General features: G+C 37.7%; 2 protein-coding genes across 4 annotated transcripts in view; one reads left to right on the plus strand and one right to left on the minus strand.

Moving 5' to 3' along the window:
• The window catches only part of LOC134660813 (protein SCAI), an 89,700-nt gene extending 76,785 nt beyond the window's left edge, over positions 1–12,915 (plus strand). Inside the window, exon 10 of the transcript XR_010097902.1 lies at positions 12,905–12,915. The gene's annotated coding sequence lies outside the window, so the exon portion shown is untranslated. The remainder of the gene's footprint in view (positions 1–12,904) is intronic.
• Positions 1,947–10,804, minus strand: LOC134660803 (paraplegin). 3 transcript variants are annotated; one of them, XM_063516602.1, is made up of 15 exons: positions 10,534–10,804; positions 10,297–10,446; positions 9,704–9,844; positions 9,166–9,303; positions 8,802–8,895; positions 8,482–8,615; positions 8,232–8,396; positions 7,860–8,011; positions 7,218–7,437; positions 6,494–6,627; positions 5,850–5,986; positions 5,018–5,220; positions 3,528–3,647; positions 2,925–3,110; positions 1,947–2,219 (listed from the first exon to the last, which is right to left on the minus strand). In XM_063516602.1, the coding sequence occupies exons 1-15, from the start codon at positions 10,711–10,713 to the stop codon at positions 2,004–2,006; spliced, it is 2,370 nt and encodes a 789-aa protein (XP_063372672.1). In that variant the 5' UTR covers positions 10,714–10,804; the 3' UTR covers positions 1,947–2,003. The 3 variants fall into 3 exon arrangements, with proteins under 3 accessions (XP_063372672.1, XP_063372671.1, XP_063372670.1); XM_063516601.1 differs by having other exon boundaries at positions 9,704–9,841; positions 10,297–10,449; XM_063516600.1 differs by having other exon boundaries at positions 10,297–10,449.
• Positions 12,916–21,865: the final 8,950 nt, after the last annotated feature.

A 21,865-nucleotide genomic window follows, 5' to 3' on the forward strand; every position in this document is an offset into this window, starting at 1 on the left:
GGTAACGTTACGCTTATCCGGATGTCTTTTGGTATGGCACGGAAATCACGGAATATTTCTGCGTTGCTACCAAAAATAGGAGGTATCAAATAAATCAATTGTTAACTGGAAAAATATTCAATTTTGTTATTATATAATATTTTACAGATTCAGTTGTTATCGATAGCACAGCGATCACAAATACTTCGGAACACCAAAAAAGCCTTTACCGAGATGTAAACATATTATCACAATAATTTAAATTTAATCGCCCTCTGATATCTACTATAGCTTTTAGATACGGTAGACATTTTGGCTCTTCTAAGAATATAGCATAATGTTGTGTGTAAATGTTTAAGCCGGTCTCTACGAGTATATCTTTTTCTTAAATACCTACTAATTCGTACTTACCGATATTTGTGGTCGCTTTGTCCGTATGAATGAATATAACGTTAAGAGGAGTAAGCCAAGAGAGGCATTTTAGTCTAAATTGTTTCATATTTTTCTATTTGTTTTTTGTTATGTTTTGTTAACCTTCTATAGGAAAAATAGCCTATATATATGTATATAAATCCTACAGCCAAATGGCAATAACAATAAAAAAAATATACACCTAAAAATACAGCTTGATTTTACCAATGTTACAAGCATACTAGCTAAGTGTCGGAAACAAAATTAAACTCTTCAATTGAAAAATCTATTGACTTTAATCCTGTAGAAATGAAATTTAAACAGATCATCTAGTTGCATATCTATCCTATTATTTTTGTAGGCACCCGCCTATATTATGTTTTATAGGTTTACTCCTCCCCCTGGTGATAATTAATTATGTGACTAACATTCAATGTAGTCTTTAAAATTGCAACAATTATGATGTGGTACTTAATTATTTTTGTAAATAAATATTTCTTTACGTCCTTGTTTTTATTTTATTTTACGATTAACTTATTATTTTCAGTGGGGTTGCGTTTTTGTAGGATTCACAATTACTCTGCAGAAGTAACCATGAGGTTCTAAATCAGCTACTTTATGCAATTATATTATGAAGTTCCGATATATTCATTGTAGGTTAAACTCTGTTCTTTCAAATAAAAATAAAAAACTTAGTTTTAGCCAAGAATGCGACTTAATTTCGTGTTTTATACACGAGCTTACGGCTATAAAACACGAGGAAGGTAGCTGTACTGAACTAAACCTTCGAATTTATATTTTAATTAATGTATGTTATTCCAGTGTAAAATATGGGAATAGGTGTCCAATTACGACTTATTAATGTTTAATTATACATTTTGAAGACTGCGATTTATTTGATATTAATATTCAGGTAACCCTGTGTTAACATAAGGTTTTGTAGTTAATAATTATTCAATTGTACACAATTTAATGAGTAGTCTTCTGTATCTTTCAGTACTGTATTGTAAACTCTTGATATACTTAAGCTATCTAAAACAATGTCAAGGATCGGTGTTTGCCCTGTGTGTCTTACCCTCTTTACTGTGAATAAACAAGTTTCCTTAAATGAAATGGACATTTATCGTTTCACAACTAGGCCAGCCGTTACGTATGAGGATAAAACATCGTCATGTGGGAACAGTTGGCCAAGTTGCGTGCATTCCTTCGTCAGACATGGAGTCCAATTACACCTATATATGGGACTCCTGTGTTAATAGTAAATCGTACGTTAGATACCATACATCCTCACTCGAAGGTAGTAACTTATTACTTACCTTCAACTGAGGATGTACGGTATCTAACCAAAAACATTCAATTGCATCGTAATCGTTGGACAATGACATAAAATTACGCATACGCTATGCGCTATAAGTACGCAATACGAATAGCGTATCCTTTCCGAGCTTGGCCATAAGGTCAAAATACCTAAAGCTACCATACTTTCGCAAGAGCGCAGAGTAATTCATAATAATGTATAATTTTATCATCATAGTTCAAAAGAATGAAAGCATATGTTAAAGATAATACATTTATTATTATTGCGCATCAGACTAGCACTTTAAAAACGAATTCTACGTATTATGTGGCTGTGGACCCGGTTCCGGCTTCGCAGAGGGCGCTCCGATGTTTGAGCTCTCCTCGGCCGTTGCCGCAGCTTCTAAACTTCTCAGGTTAGTTTCGAACTCGACCGGCTCGATGAACTTTTTCCCCTTAAAAGGTGGAGGTCCCAGTATTGCTTGGACCTCTTGGAAGTTCAGCGTCTCCTTGACAAGTAGCGATTCGGCCAACTGTAAACAGATGATGGTAGTTTAAGAAACACGCTACGCCAGAGTCCGTCAGAGTCGCCACACTTAGGCTCGGTTGCACCAAACTGTTTGTCATCGTTAAAGAGTTCGCTAAATTTAATTGTATGGAAAGATTCATAGTAAAGCGCCGGGGCGCGCCGGCTGACGATGGTCAGTCTGTCAATTGTGGTTGGTGCAACTGGCCCTTAGGGTCGGTTCATAGACTAGGAATCCTCTAGACTGAGTTTAGAGCAATTATTTCATGAAACCCATGCTGCCAAAAATACGGAGGTGCGGGGGGACGAAGTGAGCGAATCCCGTGCCGTGATTGGTCCGTTCAAAGACACGGACCAATCACGGCACGGGATTGACTCGAAGATGGAGTAAAACTACCGTATAAGTGGCAGAGGGGGTAGCGTTACTATGCTCAGTCTAGAGGATGTCTTGTCTGTGGGTCGGTTGCACCAAACTGTTTGTCATCATTAAAGAGTTCGCTAAATTTAATTGTATGGACAGTTTCATAGTAAACCGCCGCGGCGCGCCGGGTGACGTTGATTAGTCGGTTAAGTGCGGATGGTGCAACTGGCACTTATTGAATAGAAACCGTTACCTAGTGATAGTATATCTTCGGATGAGTATTTGACAAAAACAAAGCTTATTCCGACATAAGTGTGCCGACTGATTCAAACAACTATTCCGACTACTTACGGCTTTCAATTTATCCTGGTTATTTCTGAGAATCTCTTCAGTCCTGTAATACGCTTGGGCTACCAGTTTCCTCGCTTCCAGATCAATAAGATTCTTCAGCGTTTTGCTATAAGGGCTCTTGCCTCTCTCTTTTGCGTCGGGGAAGGACACCAGTCCGACCGTTGAAGACATCCCATACACGCGAACCTGGAGTATACATTAATATAGGTTAGTATAGACTGCAATTGGTATATTAGGACCATTTTACTTTAAGAAGTGTATAAGGGAGAAGTAGAAGAGGGAGTCGGACGGGGCAGACCTCGGCGGACTTTTTCTGATCAGATCGGGGAAATCCTGAAGAAAGGCCAGGTCAAGAGCACCCTAAACCGGCGAGCGTGTATGAGGAATGTTATGAAAGTAACGGAAGCGAAAGAGGTATGTCAGGATCGTAGCAAATATCCTCACTCGAAGAAATCTAGAATTCCGTGGTCTCTGCCTACCCCTCCGGAAATAGGCGTGATTATATGTATGTATGTACCTATGTAAGAATTAGTAAGCGTAAAATTAGACATTATTACATGTCATATGGTTTAACGGACTTGTATTAACGAGCTTTAGCAATACCTGAGCATAAGCTATCTTGGTGACTTTCTCGAGATCATTTTGTGCTCCGCTGGTGATAGAGTTGAAGGTGATGGCTTCCGCGGCTCGGCCTCCGAGCGCCATGCACATGCGATCAAACAGCTATAAAAATAACAAATATTATTGTGATAAACCTAGGTTATATTTACAAAACAGGCTATACAGGAAAATTAATACACAGCCCTCTATAAATACCCGCAATAGCAATGAAAACGCTTTTATGTAATTAATCATTTAACAAATATGAAATAACTTTAACTGTAGGCTACCATAATTTAAAACACACGGTCTGGCCTAGTGGGTAGTGACCCTGCCTGTGAAGCCGCGGTCCTGGGTTCGAATCTCAGTAAGGACATTTATTTGTGTGATGAGCACAGCTATTTGTTCCTGAGTCATGGTTGTTTTCTTTGTATTTAAGTATTTGTATATTATATCTATCGTTGTCTAAATACCCACAACACAAGCCTTCTTGAGCTTACTGTGGGGCTTAGTCAATTTGTGTAAAAATGTCCTATAATATTTATTTATTTATTTATTTAAAACAAAAACATAATTATAATATATTATAGCTCAGGGCACGATACTTCTTAGACGCACATCTCCAGATTAGTATCTATGTATCTTTGTCATTTGGGCATCTAAACAAGACAAACAGGAAAGAAGTTTCACTACACCAGGTAGCTTTTCACATTTCGCTTTGCGAGATTTTATTTTATGAAAAATAATAAAATATATGGGATAAAGTTGCTTTGCGGCCGCTATATCTACATTTCTCTCGCACAGGCATTATATAGGTACATAAAAGTTAGTAATTTGATAAACACACGCGTGATTTTATTGCTGTATGATGCTGTAATGGTAATCCATTTATTGCAGCCAGATTCACAAGGGTTATTCCCACTAGTTACCACCAATCCGAGTTGGTGGTAACTACTTGGAATTATTTTTCCCAGTAGTTACCACGGGAAAAAAACCAGTAGTTAACAACTTGGTGGTAACTAGTGGGAATAACCCATTCACAATAATATTGCGGTCAGAAATACATTGAAAAAGTAAAAACTAGTTTGCACAAACGAACTTTGCGAAAGCTAACCAGGCACGGGAAGTACCACTGTTTAAGCAATTGTATTAAAAATTGTTTCGAACTTAGATAGTATCAGGTCCTAACATTTGAGATAAGCCAAGGCAATTAAGTAATTTGTAGTGTTTTACAATACGGTAAATAAGTTGGGCATATTCCGAAGATGGTTTATTTAATTAAACTTCAAATGCGGTTAAAGTGAATGATTTTACAACCACAGTTAAACGGAACATGCCCAGTTAGGTATCATTTCTAGCTAGAACGTTAAAGCTCTTCCCCACACCGCATGTAATAAAAAATATTTGTTCAATTTTGAACTTTAACCGTTGTCGATAGAGTTGAATATCATATCCGCCATATATGGCTTCGTATGCGGTAAAACTCTAAGTACCTCCTCCTTGGAATACAGCTTCTGATCGGATGTGGTGTACTGCGCAAAGCCCAGGGCCATGTTGGTGCGAGGCACGATAGTCACTTTGAGAAGGGCGTCTGTGTGCTCGAGCAGCCACCCCACCAGCGCATGCCCTGACTCGTGGTATGCCACTATTTTCTTTTCGCCTGGAGACATCGAAGAATTCCTTTTCTCGGTACCACCTTAAAAAAGAATTAGGTAATTAAATTAAAAAAAAACAATAAGGTAGAGGCAGATAAGGAAATTTCGTTTTTCGCGGTAAGCCCTCAGGATTGTTTGTTAAACAATATACAGGTCGAATTACCAAAGTAGGAAAGTAGTTATAAATAAATTAAACTGGTACACTCGTATAGTATGAATTATCTCAGATGATTTTTTCGGGCTCGAGCACTAATCAGTTAAACAAAAGCCTTTGTTCCTTTTAAGAGCGGTCTTCAGCACGTGCCAAAGTAACCATGTCGTAACTATCGTGATAGTATTAAGGTTCAAATTTATGTGACAGCTCATTCTGAGAACAATCAGGGTGGTCTATTCTTTGGAGATAACAAAACGTGTTATCTCCAAATGGGTTGTTTCATGAATTTGAACCATATAAATAGAATGGTAAATTTACTTTTTAAACGGGTTTGTTCCCGTTACTTATGTAGGGTCTATTAGCAATAAACAGGTGTAAGCACTGCATAAAGGAAACAATACCTTTTGTTTAATAGACTAGGGCCCGAGCCCGAAAAAATCATCTGAGATAATTCATACTATACTCATTGACTTATATGTATATTATAGCCTCCGGCTAGGTATAAAGTGAACGCACCAACAACTCGTTCGACCGCGTATTCCAAGTTGGCGGCGCGCACTATGTTCTGCTTGTGGCGCGCGGCGTGCAGCGCGGCCTCGTTGCACACGTTGGCGATGTCCGCGCCGCTGAAACCTGGCGTCAGGTATGCCAATCTGCACAAACCAAATGTCTTCATTTTTGTTTTGTAGTGATACTATATATTAATTTTAGTGCTTCGTACAAAACATTGTTTATGCACTTTTAAAATGTGTTTTTTTTTTAAATATATTTATAAACAAATCTAAAAACTATCTATCAGTAGGTACCTATCTGTATGTACCACAAGACCAATTATTAAAAAATATAAATATCAATTTCATTCTGATCGTTTTAGAAAAAAATGCGTACCTAAATAGGTGTAACTTTTATAAACGACCTACAAGTTATTCAAGAAAACTGCTTACATATAACTCTTCAAATGACTATCATAACCTATTTAATTGGTTTGGTTGTAAGTACCTATATGTATCAAAATGGATAATATACAGGGATAATAGAATTAAGTGCGGTAAGCGTTGTCTTGATGTCCCACTGTTGATAAAAACCTAAGAGATAAAAACATGTATAGACTTAATATGTCGGAGTGCTATGAACTATACATATAATATACACAGCTGTACCGTTTGGCGTAATGACTCGGTAAGTCCTCCAAGACGATGTTCTTGAGATGCCTCTCGAATATTTCTTCACGTTCTATCAATGTCGGCAAGTCAATCAGGATGTGGCGGTCGAAGCGGCCAGGCCGGAGTAAAGCCTGAAAGTTTAACATGTGTTTGATTTCTTTCTTTGCTGTGCTACTCAATTAAAAGGATTGCACTATTTGAATATGGGTACTTTGCAATCCGATCAGTCCCACTGCTGAGCACACAGGCTTCTCAGGCACTCAAAAGAAGAAAAAAATTGACAGAAATACTGCAGGAAACTTTGCCATTTTTGGCAACATCAGGCGCTGCGTCCGTTTTCTGCGACTACAAAACGATTGTCTATTGTGATCAGAGTCTGTGATTGTGATCAGTATGTACCTTACATGAATCTAGTATAACTGGATTGGGCATGAGTGGTGGGGATAACTGACAGAACGGGATAGTCTTATGTATCTTTCAGTAGGAGTAGCAGAGAAAGCGCTATTATTGTTTGTCCTTGTCACAGTCTCACATCTTGTTTTATTCCCCACCGTAAATTGACCACCGTGATTGGTCGAATTCATTTGTTGCCCACCACAACAAATATTTTCGACCAATCATAGCGTCGCAATACGACGCTATGATTGGTCGAATCTATATGTTTTGTCCCTCACGGAGGCACGCGTAGACCACTTCTATAGGATGCTACCTTCTATGGTACCTTATCGAGCACATCAGCTCTGTTGGTGGAGGCGAGCACGACGACGCCCTCGCGGCTCTTCATGCCGTCCATCTCGACCAGCAGCTGGTTGAGCGTCTGCTCGCCCTCGCCGCCGCCGGGCCCGAACGACGCGCCCGACGAGCGCGCGCGCCCCACCGCGTCCATCTCGTCTATGTACACTATGCAAGGCGCACGAGACGCGGCCTCTTTGAACAGGTCTCTGGAAGTTTTATACCCGGTATCGTGATATTATAAGGGCCACTTGCACCATTCACTAACCCGGGGTTAACCGGTTAAACCTGGAGTTACCATGGTTACCAGTACAATTTGACACTGGGTTAACGGTTTAACCAGTTAACCCCGGGTTAGTGGGATGGTGCAAGTGGCGCTTAGTTGGTCACGAGATTGAGATGGTAGGTATAAATCAACTCTGCATCTTACTCAAGACCGAGCGGTTAATGCTGTTTTGTAAACTGGGATACATGGCAAACTTGGAATATCACTAAGAAAAAACTGAACTGACTGACTGACGGATATAGAAGATGAAGTATGAAATTACGAATGTAACATGATACTCAATTCATGCAAGTACTTACACATGTACCATATCGAGATTATAAATATGGGTTTTAATAATGATACCTGACTCTTGCAGCTCCCAGTCCCCCTATCATCTCTATGAATTCTGAACCATTCATAGACAGGAAAGGTACATTAGCTTCTGTGGCCACTGCTTTCGCCAGTAACGTCTTGCCACAACCGGGGGGGCCGAGTAATAGAGCTCCTTTTGGTACCTGGAATTAAATTAGTATAATTTATGTAATTTTTTCAGTACCATACTTATTATATTGGACATATGAGTGCAGTTTACGTAAACATTTACTTTTAATACGATATGTTTTCTTATATAAACATTAAAAAATATAATTATTGTTCAAATAATCTATACAAAAATAGCACTGGATATGATTTGCTCTTGTTTCATAAATCGAACTTAATTATCATAATAAGTACCTTGGCACCCAAACTTTTATAGTGCTCTGGTCTTTTAAGGTAGTCCACAAACTCCATAACTTCAACTTTTGCTTCTTTAAGGCCAGCTACATCTTCAAACTTCACCCCTTTGCCTTGTCCAGTCAAGGAGTTCACTAATGTGAATTTCGCGCGACCGAGCTGATTCTAAAATACATAATAAATATATTGTATTAATCATTTACTACTTTCATCTGTAAATGTATCACAAAATTAATACAAAAACACTCACAAAGCCACCAAGGTTCATGTTCATTTTCATAGACCTTGTGGAATACAAAAATGACAAAATAACTGCAGCAATGAGTATGCTAGCAATAATTTTGCCTGCTACACTTCCATTCCTGTCATAGATCACTCGAACACCTGAAACCATGATTAAAACATTTGGATTTATAGTCTGTACGGAAAGAGAAGAATCGTGGAATGTATTGGATCCCATACATTCCATGACTCTTCTCTTTCCTATTAAATGCCAGCACAGACATTAATGTCATCGCTGACGCTTAATGCCAATTAGGGCTGTAACTTGTTACACTAGTTTAATGTTACCTTCTTTAACACCCAGGCTGTTTTCAATTTCTCGTAGTTTCTCCTCGAATCTGTGAATATCTCCAACATTCATGTGATATACTCGGTGAGTTGCCTATAACCAAGAAAAATCGAATTACAGAAATAGAAATGTATTAATTACCTATTGCTCCACCACATTATATCTGCAATCTTGGATTTCAGTATCATACTGTCACATAAACATCACTTCTATGTTAAATAAGTTCTTCTGTATAACACATTTTCCATGGAGCACTTTGGTGTTGTAAATCACTAACAGACATTTTATTTTAGTATTCTCAGCCTTTTACCTAAGATACCATAAAAATCATAAGTAACACTGTAAATAGTATGCAAATAATACCTTTTTCCCCTTGATTACTGCACCTTCATGTAGGATGATAGTGACCACTTCAATATCCGGCCTAACTATGAGCTCTTCTACTTCACCTTTTGAAAGCATTGAATAAACAAACTCATTCCAAGAAACATAGCGCACCATCTGGAAAATTACAATCTCATTAGTAAATAAATCAATAATAAAAACACTTTAATGACAATTTGTTAATTAAACTGGAAAATAATACACTAAAGTAGATTTTAATAGATATTGTGAATAAAGTTAACAACAGTTACCTTCTTTACTCCAAAATCTCACACTTACGGAAAACTATGATCTAACGGGGTATATACTTATGGAGTTATTCATAAACGTCTGCTAAGTTAATCAGCTTATGATCATCGTTTGTCCCTCTCTATGGCATAACAACAGATAGGGATAGACGATGATCATCAACTGATTAAGTTAGCAGCCGTTTATGAATAACGCCATATATCTTCTATTAATTTCAATTCATAGTTAAAATATATGTTAATTATTGATATTACAGTGAAAATAATACCTCATTCTGGGTGTTGTCTCCAGGAACCAACAGAGAACTGAGTATCACAAGGATACTTGTAGTAAGCATCCAAAATGCTGCTTTCACCAGTAGAGATGGTACATTATTTTCTTCATCAGGTTTCTTTTTGTCTTTATCCTGCTGAAATTAATAACACTGACAACCAAATTTGATCCAAATCATAGAGAAATATAATAAGACAAGAGTGCTCACTCCATACATCAGTTCAGACTATTAATTTCAGTGTCTACATCTAGCATCGAGTAGCGGAACTATCAGTACTGCTACTTGACAATAGATGTAGCACCAACTGGAAAGTCTTATGCTTTTGAGATAAGACTTTCCGGTCGGTGCTACATCTATTGTCAAGTAGCAGTACTGATAGGTCTGCTACTCGATGCTAGATGCTAATAGTCTTTTTGGTACTGAAACTGATGTATGGAGTGAGCACTCTATGTATTTTTTCTCTATGTCCAAATTAAGAATTTATATTACGGTAATAAAGTCTTAATTTCAAGACAATATGGTTACCATGTGACTTGTTTCAGTAATAGTTTAATAGAATCTATGAATAATAGGAATATATCTACTACCTTATCATCATCCTTGTTGGAATTGTTAGATGATGTATGGAACCTTCGAGTACCACATATTGCACTGTGAGACAATGTACTCAATCCAGGTAAATGTGATCTTTCCAGTAAATGGCATGCTGCTTTAATTTCTGCATGTAGTTGCTTTTGCTGCTACAATCAGTAGAAAAATTAGAACACTTTGCTAGTAAAAATTATAAATAATATGTTATGAAATATTATGTAAACATTACTTACTGGATGTATAGATTTACTATTTATCTGCCGCAAAGCTGTTACAGATTTACACAAATGAATTAAGTTGTCGTGGAAGTTCTTCGTACTTTGCTTCTCGAGTATTACTTTTCGAAAGTCTAAATGAAACTTAGATTGAATCTTAGCTGTGGACAGTGTCGGTAATCTCTTGATCGATAACATTTTGAAGTTTTCTAGAACGCACTAACGAGAAATTTAAGAAGACACGACTAGAATGAAAAGAAGATACACTATACATCAATCTTTATCACTTAATATTTATTGGGCATTGATTTTCTATTATTTTATTTTTTGTGTTATCATAAATCTTGACAATTACTATACTATTAGGTTAGGTTATTTTTAGTTCTACCATTTTGACACTTGTGTGTCATTGTGGTGCGTTCAGATATCACAAAACAGCAACAAACCAAGTCGAACGTTAGGGTGCGCTCACACATTTATATTCTATCGGGATTCGGAGAACATTATTGATGGCGTATCTCGCTATGCAAGGGAAATGAAAGTCTCCAGGGAAGACTCCATCACGAACATTCGCCGATATAGCTGGTCAAGCAGATCTTGTCAGTAGAAAAAGGTGGCAAATAAGAAAAATGTAGGCGCGAAGGGATATCGTCCCATAGAAAATTTGAATTTCGCGCCTATTTTTACTGACAAGATCTGCTTGACCAGCTTTATTAGTGGCTGCAAAATTTTGTAATAACGAGCGACGAGAAGGTGAAACGAGGAAATCTTTTCATCTTGCAATAAAAGTCCAGGTCAAGGTCCAGGTCCAGGCCCAGGTTCAGGTCCAGGTCTGGGGTCAGGTCCTGGTCCGAGGTCAGGTCCTGGTTCAGGTCCGGGTCGAGGTATGAGTCCGAGTCCGGGTCTGAGTCCTGGTCTGGGTCCGGCCCGGGTCCGGGTCCAGGTCTATGTTCAGGTCCAAGTCGAATCGAAGTCGAAAAAAAAATTGCCGCGAAGAGTCGACATCCCATACAAAATTTGAATTTCTCGTCTTTTTCTACGGACAAAGTGGGTGAGTTTCAACAACACAATCTAAAATCGCATGAGATTTGTTGCACATATAGCTGCCTCTTGCTTTTGCAAAACTGTTTAAGCAAGATCATGAGACCCTCCTTCAAATAATACAATATAATACTCACTAAAACTTAGTGAGTAAATTTGATCGTGAGTTGGTTACCAAGAAGGTACTTAAGTACTAGGTTGTAGGTACGGGTTTTAGAGTTATAGTTTAGGCACGGTTTTGCTCATGTTGTTTTATATTTTCGCGCGTGAGTGTTTCAAAGAGTTACTTACCTACAATACCTACGTACTCTACGTAGTGGTACTCCTTGTACTCTATATTAATATACCTAGGACTTTACTCTTTGCTCTATTTCTATATTTTTTAGAGTAGTTATTATAACGTGGCGACATTGTTTCTTTCATTTTGTATCATGATATAATATTATTCTGTGACAAAACGCAGCCAGTATAATAACAACGCTAATATAATCATGCTAGGTCCAAACAACTTTAAGCTTTAAACCTTTATGCAATAGAACTCATTAACCGAATTAAGTCATCTTTACAATTTGCCGCTGTCGCTCGTTCGTGTTACTTCGGTTAAAGCGCGACCGAGACTTCGCTTATCGCTTTCTTTCATAAATAGTTGCCGATGGAGTGAGAGGTACGGATATACTGATACATTCGGATTCGTAAAGACAAGAAGAGTGATTCATGAAACGAGAAAGATATATATATTTTTTATCTATCATTCCGGAGTTACCCATGTCTATGCGACAGGAACCTTTCAAAGTGCATTGAGAACCATCATGTCCCGCGCGTAGACAATTTTTACAAAGTTTATGTTTTGAAACCTCAACAAGCCTGTCCTCCAGTCCTCTCATAGTCTTAAACTTGGTGCACTGGTATAGGTGAACCAGGATCTATTGAGGGTGCGCCATGTTGCGGAATTTCACTGGAACTAATTTTTTCATACTACACTGAATTGTCACCCTATACATGAGAATAACAGCGCCCTCTTGACAATTATCAATTTATCATATATTACTGGTCAGGCTATAAAGCGCGAGCGCGAAAATGACAAGTCTGTGGGTAAACATGATGGTTCTGGTCGCATACCAAACACGGTTTAATCCGTGGTCCCTCGCCAGAAGAAACAAAAGACTTGGTATTTTTATTTTCCTTAAAAACAGGTTTACTTTCATTCGACTGATTTGACCGACTGCAAAACATCGTTTCTAATACATTAGCACGATTACGTAAAAACTCTTTAAAATGTTCTATAGTGGGTACTTCAGAAGAATTTTTATTTAAAGCACCTGAGGGTAGGCACGAAAAATTGCCTTTATACTCTTCCCACTTTCCATTTGTTTTGGGATCTAACTTCGCCGAGACCAAAAAAATCACCAACGGGTCCCAACCCTGAGTTGAAATACCTTCTAACGTATCCAATGAACTTAAATTTTTCGAAACAGTATCAATTAAATACCTTAATGCCTTAAAAGACTCCTTTTTACGATCGCACTCAAATGATTATTTATTAATATATTTTTATTATCGTATCTTTCACACAATGTTTTCCACGCAAGCTCGTATCCGCTGGTAGAAAGATCAATTGACCTTATTGCTAAACTAGCACTTCCTTGTAACGAATTCCTTAAATAGTGGAATTTATTTATCGGCGCAATAGACTCGTTGTTATTTATCAATGACATATAAATCTTTAAACTCTAACCAACGCGTGTAATTTCCATCTAACGTCGGCAAATTTATTACTGGTAGACGAACTGACGAATGTTTTTCATGACAAGAGCTCGACTTAGTTGAGCCACTGTCCACACTGTTTTTTGCCGAAAACGAATCAATTATATCTTGCGCTAACGCAATTTGCGAATAGAAAAGACTTTCGGTTTGAGTTCGTTCCGCTATTTGTTCGTCTAAATTAGGGGAAATATCTTCAAGTTGAACTTGGACGGCGTCATAATCAACCATTAATTTACGAAATCCATCTAACGCAAACTCAGCTCCTTTATTAATAATGACGTGTGCTCAGACCCTTGTACTGTTTTTACAAAGTCTTTAAAAACGGTCAACTGACTTTTAAGCCCACCGCGCCTTCTATTTAATTTTCTAATTAATTCCTCACCCATTTTAAACAATAAACAATGAGCTAGGTAAATAAAATGGTGCAATCAAACCGGTAACACGATCCAGCCGTTTAGTCCAGCACAGCTGCCGCCGAGCCCGCCAGCAGCACCGGCCGCGTCCGGCGAACCCGTCTCCACAGCGCTCGTACTCGCGAATAGCCCGGAAACCGCGTAGCAACAGGCTCCCGGTAACAGCGCGCAGCGATGTACACTGGAATTTACCACAACGGACTTTGAACCATAGGAATTCACCCAATGAACTTTGAACCCTAGTCGTAATTACCTATTAAATGCAAATAAACAACTAAAATGCACCTTTAATGAGTCGAAGCAAATAAAATGTATTATATCTTTATGCACAATAAAGAATAGAAGTAGCAAGCGTGGCATAGAACAAAATTAGCGGTAGGTATTTATAACGGTACCTACAACGTACACTTTTTAAACATTAACTTACTTTGTTGTACTTTAAAATAATAATTACTAGCGTATTGTTATTGAATAAACTGAATAGACGAGCAACTTATTGATTTATATACAGGCTGCTTCCTGTAACAGGAGCAATAAATTAAACCAAAGGCTGTACTCCTCAAACTGACCAACATTTGTTCAGCAACTTTTAAAAATTATGAATCCTATAGACTTCCACTTTTTCATACAAAATAAATATTGCCTTCAATGTACGCTGACATCAGTGTGTTTGACGTTGCTTGTCACGCTTTAAACATAACAAAATTTGCAATACATTGCGTCTTAGAATAAACTTTAAAGTGTAATAAAAATCAAAACATGAGTTATTTTGAAAAGTTGCTGAACAAATGTTGGTCAGTTTGAGGAGTACCTACAACCTACGGTTTAATTTATTGCTCCTGTTACAGGAAGCAGCCTGTATATAAATCAATAAGTTGCTCGTCTATTCAGTTTATTCAACCTGTAGAAATCATTTACCTATGACGAAGCGATAAGATTGAAATAACGGTGCATAAAAAAACCGGCAAGCATTATCGAGCTAATTGTACCGAATGTAAACCACTTCTATTTGCAATTTTAAATGCATTGATCTATATGGAAACCAAGCAAAAATAATTTAGCGCTTAAAATAGTGCAAATTGGCTAGTACGCATAAAGCTACACATATATACATAACCCGACGTTTGCAAGTAGGCTAGCACTAATTTATAGCAAACAGAAGTCTATAAAAATTAGGGAACAAAAGGAACGGGCTTACTTCACATCGGCATTGACTTTTGATGTCTAATTCAACTTGTAGTGTTGTAGAATCTAAAGCGCCACGGCAGCAATTCCAGTTTCTTTCTTCTTGTGCAGTCCCTTATTTCTCGGCAGTCGCCATTACAGTCGCTCGAACTCCAACGGTCGCCTCATGACCGTTTGATTTTGAAGTCCTGTCACGGTCGCCACATGTCCACGCATGTAGGGGTGGACGAGAAGATCTTGGGGTCGTGGATGAGGTGAGTTAAATGACACTCGTAGTCCAATACATGCACGTATAATTAAGTACTTTCGTGATACATAGGTGGTAAAATATCACTAATGGTAAGCGGACGGGCACGACCGTCCGTCGCAAGATTGCTGAGAGAATGGCCGCTGCCGGCCCCGCTTCTCCGCGCCCCGCCCCGCACCATGCATTGCTCCCGAAGATTCCCGAGCAACGACGAGGCGTTAACATAAATTAACGAGGCGTAATCATGAACCTATAATATTACGGACAGAGTTTCGCTTACAACACAACTGTGATTCCAACATCCACCAGTTTCTAAGTATTTACGCGTGACACACACACATTGACAGCCCACATCCACCAGTTTGCCGTCAGACGAATCGAAACGTCATTGAAGTAAACATGTCGAAGAAAAATATAAAATATGCCGGCATGCGTAGCTAAATCCGGCTAGAATTGTACCGATCGAAAGAAAAAAAGTCACGGAATATCTTTTCATACTTAAGTTTAACAATTAGTAAGTAAAATCACGATAATTTGTTGTTTACAAATTATCAAACTGCAAAACAGGAGTGTGACCAGTAACATGAATAGGGTAATTTCCCGAAAGTAGGGTAATTGATACCCTTCTTATTAAATAATTATGTATTAGATCATTTAGGTAAATGGTTAAATTATTGATTGTGCATTTCAAAATAGGTCGGTATGGTAATTTCCCGATACTAAGGAGCGATACTTAACGTTTGTTTGTTATATATTATAATTTTTTGTTGAAAACCAGATATGTTTCAAGTTAAATGTATAAATTAAAAAACATGACGAACTGATTTCATTACGATGCTAAATATCATTAGGTATTGAAAATAATGATTGCACAAAGTAATTGTGCAATATTGCGCATTTTCAAGACCTATAAAATCAGATACGTACACACCTTTTTTATTGTCTAACGTAAAACTGTCCTAATTTTTTTATTTGAAAACAAGGACGATATTAAAAATAATTGTTTCACAATTAGGGGAGAATTTGTGTTACATGGTAACACTCGTCTACACGCACACATTCAAACCGTCCGCCATTGCAGTGTCACAGTTTGTCTTAGGTGACAGTCCGTCCGTAATATTCTAGGTCCATGGGCGTAATTATGTACATTCCACGACTCTTCTCTTTCCGTACAGACTATTAGTTATAAGTATGTAATAGGCAATCATAATATATAATTTATTAAATTATTATTTATTGCCGTGAGACTTGGAAGGCTTCAAGCCAAGCAGTCAACGTGTTTAAAAGGGGTCGGGAATAGGATAGTTGTGTCTTTGTTTATATGGTTTGCTTGACTAGTTTGGCACTACTGACACTGCTGGGCGCCCAGGACAGAGATCTAGATTAATTCTCGTACCTACTGCTACAGCTATGGCAGGCACCAGTGATCTCAGACCATATAATGTGCCATGACCCGATGTGTTCTAGTGCTTAATCTTTAATTACAATCTTTGAAGAATAAGCAGGGTGGGTGCGTTAATTTTCGTCCAATTCATAATATTCTTGAAAATAATATATTAAAAGATGTTATTGAAGTATGCAATAGCATGTTTTGTCAATTAAATACATATACCTATACGAGTAGGTACTATGATCTTTTATACAAGATACGTTATTACACGCTCCAAAATGGAAGCACTAGAGTCTGTGTGGAAAGAAAAGAGTCGTGGAGTGTTATGGGGCCCAATACATTTCACGACTCTTCTCTTTCCGCACAGAGTCATAACCTTGTGACAAATTAGACAGTTTGCTCTCAGTATGCCTAATGGTTCCTGTACACGATGGCCCAACATATTGGCCCAATATGATGGGCCAAAGAGAGGGTAGTGGTGTCGGATGGCTTATGGCGCGGCGAATGGCCATGGGATGGCCGCGGTGTCGGTTTTTCGTCCGCACACTCCGCTCCGCACATCAAAGGTAGTGGGCCAGCGATGGCGGTACGCATCTACACGTGGCCGTGGCCCAATCCACAGTGCGTGCTCGAACGCGGTCGAGTGTGGACGTTTGTGCTCAGTATCAATTTACAGTTTACAGTTAAAAAAGACGAGTACGTGGCCTAATTATGGAAGTAATGAAGGAATAGGAAATTTACGCAGACAGTAGATTTACAATTTAAATAAATAAATATAACAATACATACTTATAGTTAAATAAATGAATATTTATTTATTAATATTTATTTTGTGTATGTATATGTATCTTATCTTATTTTATTTTTATTTGTGTTATACTGTTTTGTATTGTGTTTTTCTGTGCTAAAATTCTTATATTGAATATGAAACACCTACTGACATGACATAAATTTATTAATTTCCGCTACCTAAAGGTTGTCTGGAAGAGATCGCTTTTTAGCGATAAGACCGCCGTTGTTTAACCTCTTCTTCCTGTATTATCCGTATTGTTTTCTGTAATGAATGAGGTGTGCAATAAAGAGTATTTGTATTGTATTGTATTAGATACATATCTAACTATACATAGTATCAACATTACATTGCACAATTTGCACAGCTATGTTGGTAAGCTAGTAACAAAATTAAATAAAAATTATAATATGCTCTAAAATAATTCAAGCAAATTATAACATGAAATTAAAAATGATATTTAATTAATTTAATTCTTTAAAAAATATTTAACATTCATTTTTTTTCGGGAAGTAGGTATCATCAAAAAACTCCTGCAGCTTCTCTACGCCATTTTTTAAATTACTTGTAGAAAATATTGGTACGTGGCGTGTTGATAAATTGCTGCAACGGCTAAAATGCTTCCACGTCCATCTTGGAAACCGGATAGATCACAACTGACATTCAGTAGTTGCGTTCCAACCATCGCATGGCCATCCCGCTGGTCCAGCGCTGGCGCAGCGCTGGGCCATCGTGTAGAGGAGCCATAACGCGAGCGACAGGTGATGTACACCTGCGAATACGTTTCCAAAAATGCCGACCTGCGTTACCTAAATGTTCAAATTATCCGTAGAAGCACAAATAAATTGACTACGGAACCCTAAAAAGGTGTCTAGAGAGTATAGCAGCGGCGTGGCGTAGGTACCTATGTGGTTGCGTTGCGTCCCGGGCCGATCAGAAATGCCTCCCCGTTTATAATCAACATTAGTTGTTATTACTATTAGACAATACAAACGGTAAAAACTTTAAAATATAAAGAAAAAGTTCAAAAACTAAAACTCTACTACTAATAAACTACAAAGACGACTATTGAAAAAATCTCAAGTCATTGTAAACGTCATATTTTCATAGAAATTTGACATTAATGATTAATTTAGTAAACATCACACCTTAGTAACTCAGAAACATGCTCATTAGCTCATTATTAGCTCAATACCTATCTAAGCCCGTTTTTCCAGAGATAAGACTAGCTAGTTCGATTTTTCGTCCCCGAAAACCCCCATGTAGCAGATTTCATCGAAATCGTTAGAGCCGTTTCCGAGATCCCCGAAACATAAATATCCAAGAATTGCTAGTTTAAAGGTATAAGACAAGATTATTAGCTCATTACACAAATGCCTCCAGCTTTGTTTTCAGGGTCACTACGGAGTCACTTAACTACGGATAAGTTACGGAGGCCACATATCTATAAATAATTTACCTTGCAACATTTTAAAATAAAATCTTTATAGCATATTCCATTTTATGTTTTGTTTCACAAAGGCAAACTCAACTGAAGTGTATTACGTCTGACTTTAACCTTTGAAACTTCACAAGAAAAATAAGTAGGTATCTAACTTTATTGTAAGGAGAACTCTTTTCTAAAAGCTCAGATTATCAAAATAGGGAGCACTGAAAATCAAAGTCCTTTGGATTATCCCAATCCAAATAAGACTTTTACACAACTATCGTCATCGACGTCATCGTGCATATCCAAGCGCTTTCCAAATGCACCTTAAAAAAGCGGCCAAGTGCGAGTCGGACTCGCCCATGAAGGGTTCCGTATATGGCGATTTAAGACGTATAAAAAAAAACTACTTACTAGATCTCGTTCAAACCAATTTTCGGTGGAAGTTTACATGGTAATGTACATCATATATTTTTTTTAGTTTTATGATTCTCTTATTTTAGAAGTTACAGGGGGGAGGGGGGGGACACACATTTTACCACTTTGGAAGTGTCTCTCGCGCAAACTATTCAGTTTAGAAAAAAATGATATTAGAAACCTCAATATCATTTTTGAAGACCTATCCATAGATACCCCACACGTATGGGTTTGATGAAAAAAAAATTTTTCAGGTTCAGTTCGAAGTATGGGGAACCCCAAAAATTTATTGTTTTTTTTCTATTTTTGTGTGAAAATCTTAATGCGGTTCACAGAATACATCTACTTACCAAGTTTCAACAGTATAGTTCTTATAGTTTCGGAGAAAAGTGGCTGTGACATACGGACGGACAGACAGACGGACAGACAGACAGACATGACGAATCTATAAGGGTTCCGTTTTTTGCCATTTGGCTACGGGACCCTAAAAATATGGGGTCCGTTGTTAGCTTGTAGTGAAATAAAATACCTATTGTTCCCTACGATAAAGCACCGACACACCGTTAGAGTAGGTTGATCTAGATTATCATCACCTTCACTGGATTAGGTCTCCCGCAACTTTTAACTCTATTATCAGATTAAAAAAATGGCTCTTTCTAAGGTTTAGAATCAATGAAGTTACAAGAGAAAGGCCTCAAGATTGTTAGTTAAATTTTAGGCAGTCCGGTGCTCCGAAACATAGCGAGTTCGAATTTTGCCCGAAGCAGTGAATTTCTTGATTAAGTAAATACCTAGCCATTATTAAATGCCTAACAAAACATATATGTCGTAAAACATGTTGCTCCGCTAAAACAGTAGTTCAGTTCGTTGATTGTATGCAATCCCAATGCAAGATCAAGATGTGGAGGCTTCGGCCTTCAATTCGCGCGGATTGTTGGCAAGCATCCACCGGCTCCGGCGACATAACGTCTGGTCGGCGCCTCACGGGGTGCTATTTACCTGAATCTAGCCTTTTATTTACTTTATATTAAGGTGCAAGGACCATTTAAAATAATGTCGAAAAACGAAACCGATAAGGTCGAAAGAAGGACTTGATTGCAAAACAATGTTATGGTTGGTTTATGAAGCGCAATAAAACTTAACCTCATAAAACAATATTAAAAGAATCCGTATTAAATTAATGAAGAACATTTTCTTACATAATTTCGGGGTAATACTGGTGTGCCTAGACTTAGGTTGGTCTTTAAGAAGTATTTGATTAAAGCACAATTGATAAATAAACACCAAAATTCAAATACAATTTTGACTCTTATATGAGCGACTTCCGTATAATAAATAAATATGAGTTAAATATTTACTTAATTGCCATAACTTTCTTGAACTTAGGAAGCGATAATTTCATGATTAACATTTCTGCCAGTTGGGATAACACGTTAGTGTATGCCATTTTAAGATGTAGAAAATAATAAGTAAAGGGGAATACATCTGCAGAGAATAGGTACTTACTTTTTAGTTCTAAATAATAATAGGTACATAGTGAGAGCGCCCTAATTAATACATCCTTTTCAATGATGATAAGCTTACCAGATGTCGCAAAATTTGTATGGTGAGCCTGCCAAAAAACAGAAAAAAACACGAGGTTGTACATGCTATATATATGTACGCAGATGACTTTGTCATATTAACATGCATACGGTCGGACATTTCGACATCATACAGGCCAATTCAAACGTACATTGACATTAGAATGATAATTTGTATCATGTTATTTAGTTACCTAGGTATCGTGCATGGTGCATGGAACTGATGGAACCACAGAACAAGTTAGAATGGCGATGCGAGCAGGGTACGTGTCGCCGCCGGTTATGAGCAAACGCTCGCATGCTAATACTCGCCCGCGCTGACCGAAAAACGTAAACATGCCTTTTGCGCCACAATAACGTTCAGATTAAGAAGCCAGACATCAAATCTGTCTAAAGGAGGCGTATCTATTCACCAGGCAAACAAGTTTTTACTACCGTTGCCCGAGTGTTAGTAAATGTGGAGAGGAACGAGCGGCGACACTGGTTACGATACTAACTGCGCGGGATAGCCGTTCTAACCTCTTTAATATGTTCTGCGCATGGAACTATCGAGATGCACCGATAGCCTAAATTATATTAAGGTTAATTTGTAACTTGCAAGTAAACAGAATAGCCATAGTTTTGCAATGGGTACTGGGTACCATCACATATTGGGATACCGGATAATAAGGAGACGGACCGACTCGCTGAAGAGGCGGAAACGAACGGACTTGTTACAAGAACACATGCATCGGGGCCCATATAGCTCAATACCTCTTAATGCATTCTTGGGCTGAATAGGGTTGTTGAGACATATTGAATTTTATAACTAAATCTAGATAAATAGATAGAAAATGAGCAATTTACTAAATACACTAAATTTTTTTTAAATATATGGTAATAATAAAAACATGCGTTTTTTTAACTCTCAAAGACTTTTACCATCATTTTTGAATTTTGTATTGCTTTAATACAATAGGTCCCATACAGACATTTGATCTTCAAAACAAACCTGATCGACTGATACCATTGATAAAAAATTGTCCAATACCCTAGTAGCTCCGAAGCTACGTTTAAATAATTTTACACACCTCCTATTCAGAAAAGAGCAGCCG

Source organism: Cydia amplana, chromosome Z, assembly GCF_948474715.1.
Source record: "Cydia amplana chromosome Z, ilCydAmpl1.1, whole genome shotgun sequence".
In the NCBI taxonomy this organism is placed as follows: domain Eukaryota; kingdom Metazoa; phylum Arthropoda; class Insecta; order Lepidoptera; family Tortricidae; genus Cydia; species Cydia amplana.

What these genes read in the sequence shown, in the direction of transcription:
- LOC134660803 (XM_063516600.1), bottom strand. Translation starts at nt 10,713, where the DNA reads ATGTTATCGATCAAGAGATTACCGACACTGTCCACAGCTAAGATTCAA. An exon ending in GAGACAACACCCAGAATGAG is followed by an intron (nt 9,304 to 9,703) that starts GTATTATTTTCA and finishes GTAATTTTCCAG; the next exon opens with ATGGTGCGCTATGTTTCTTG. An exon ending in CAGCCTGGGTGTTAAAGAAG is followed by an intron (nt 8,616 to 8,801) that starts GTAACATTAAAC and finishes TCATGGTTTCAG; the next exon opens with GTGTTCGAGTGATCTATGAC.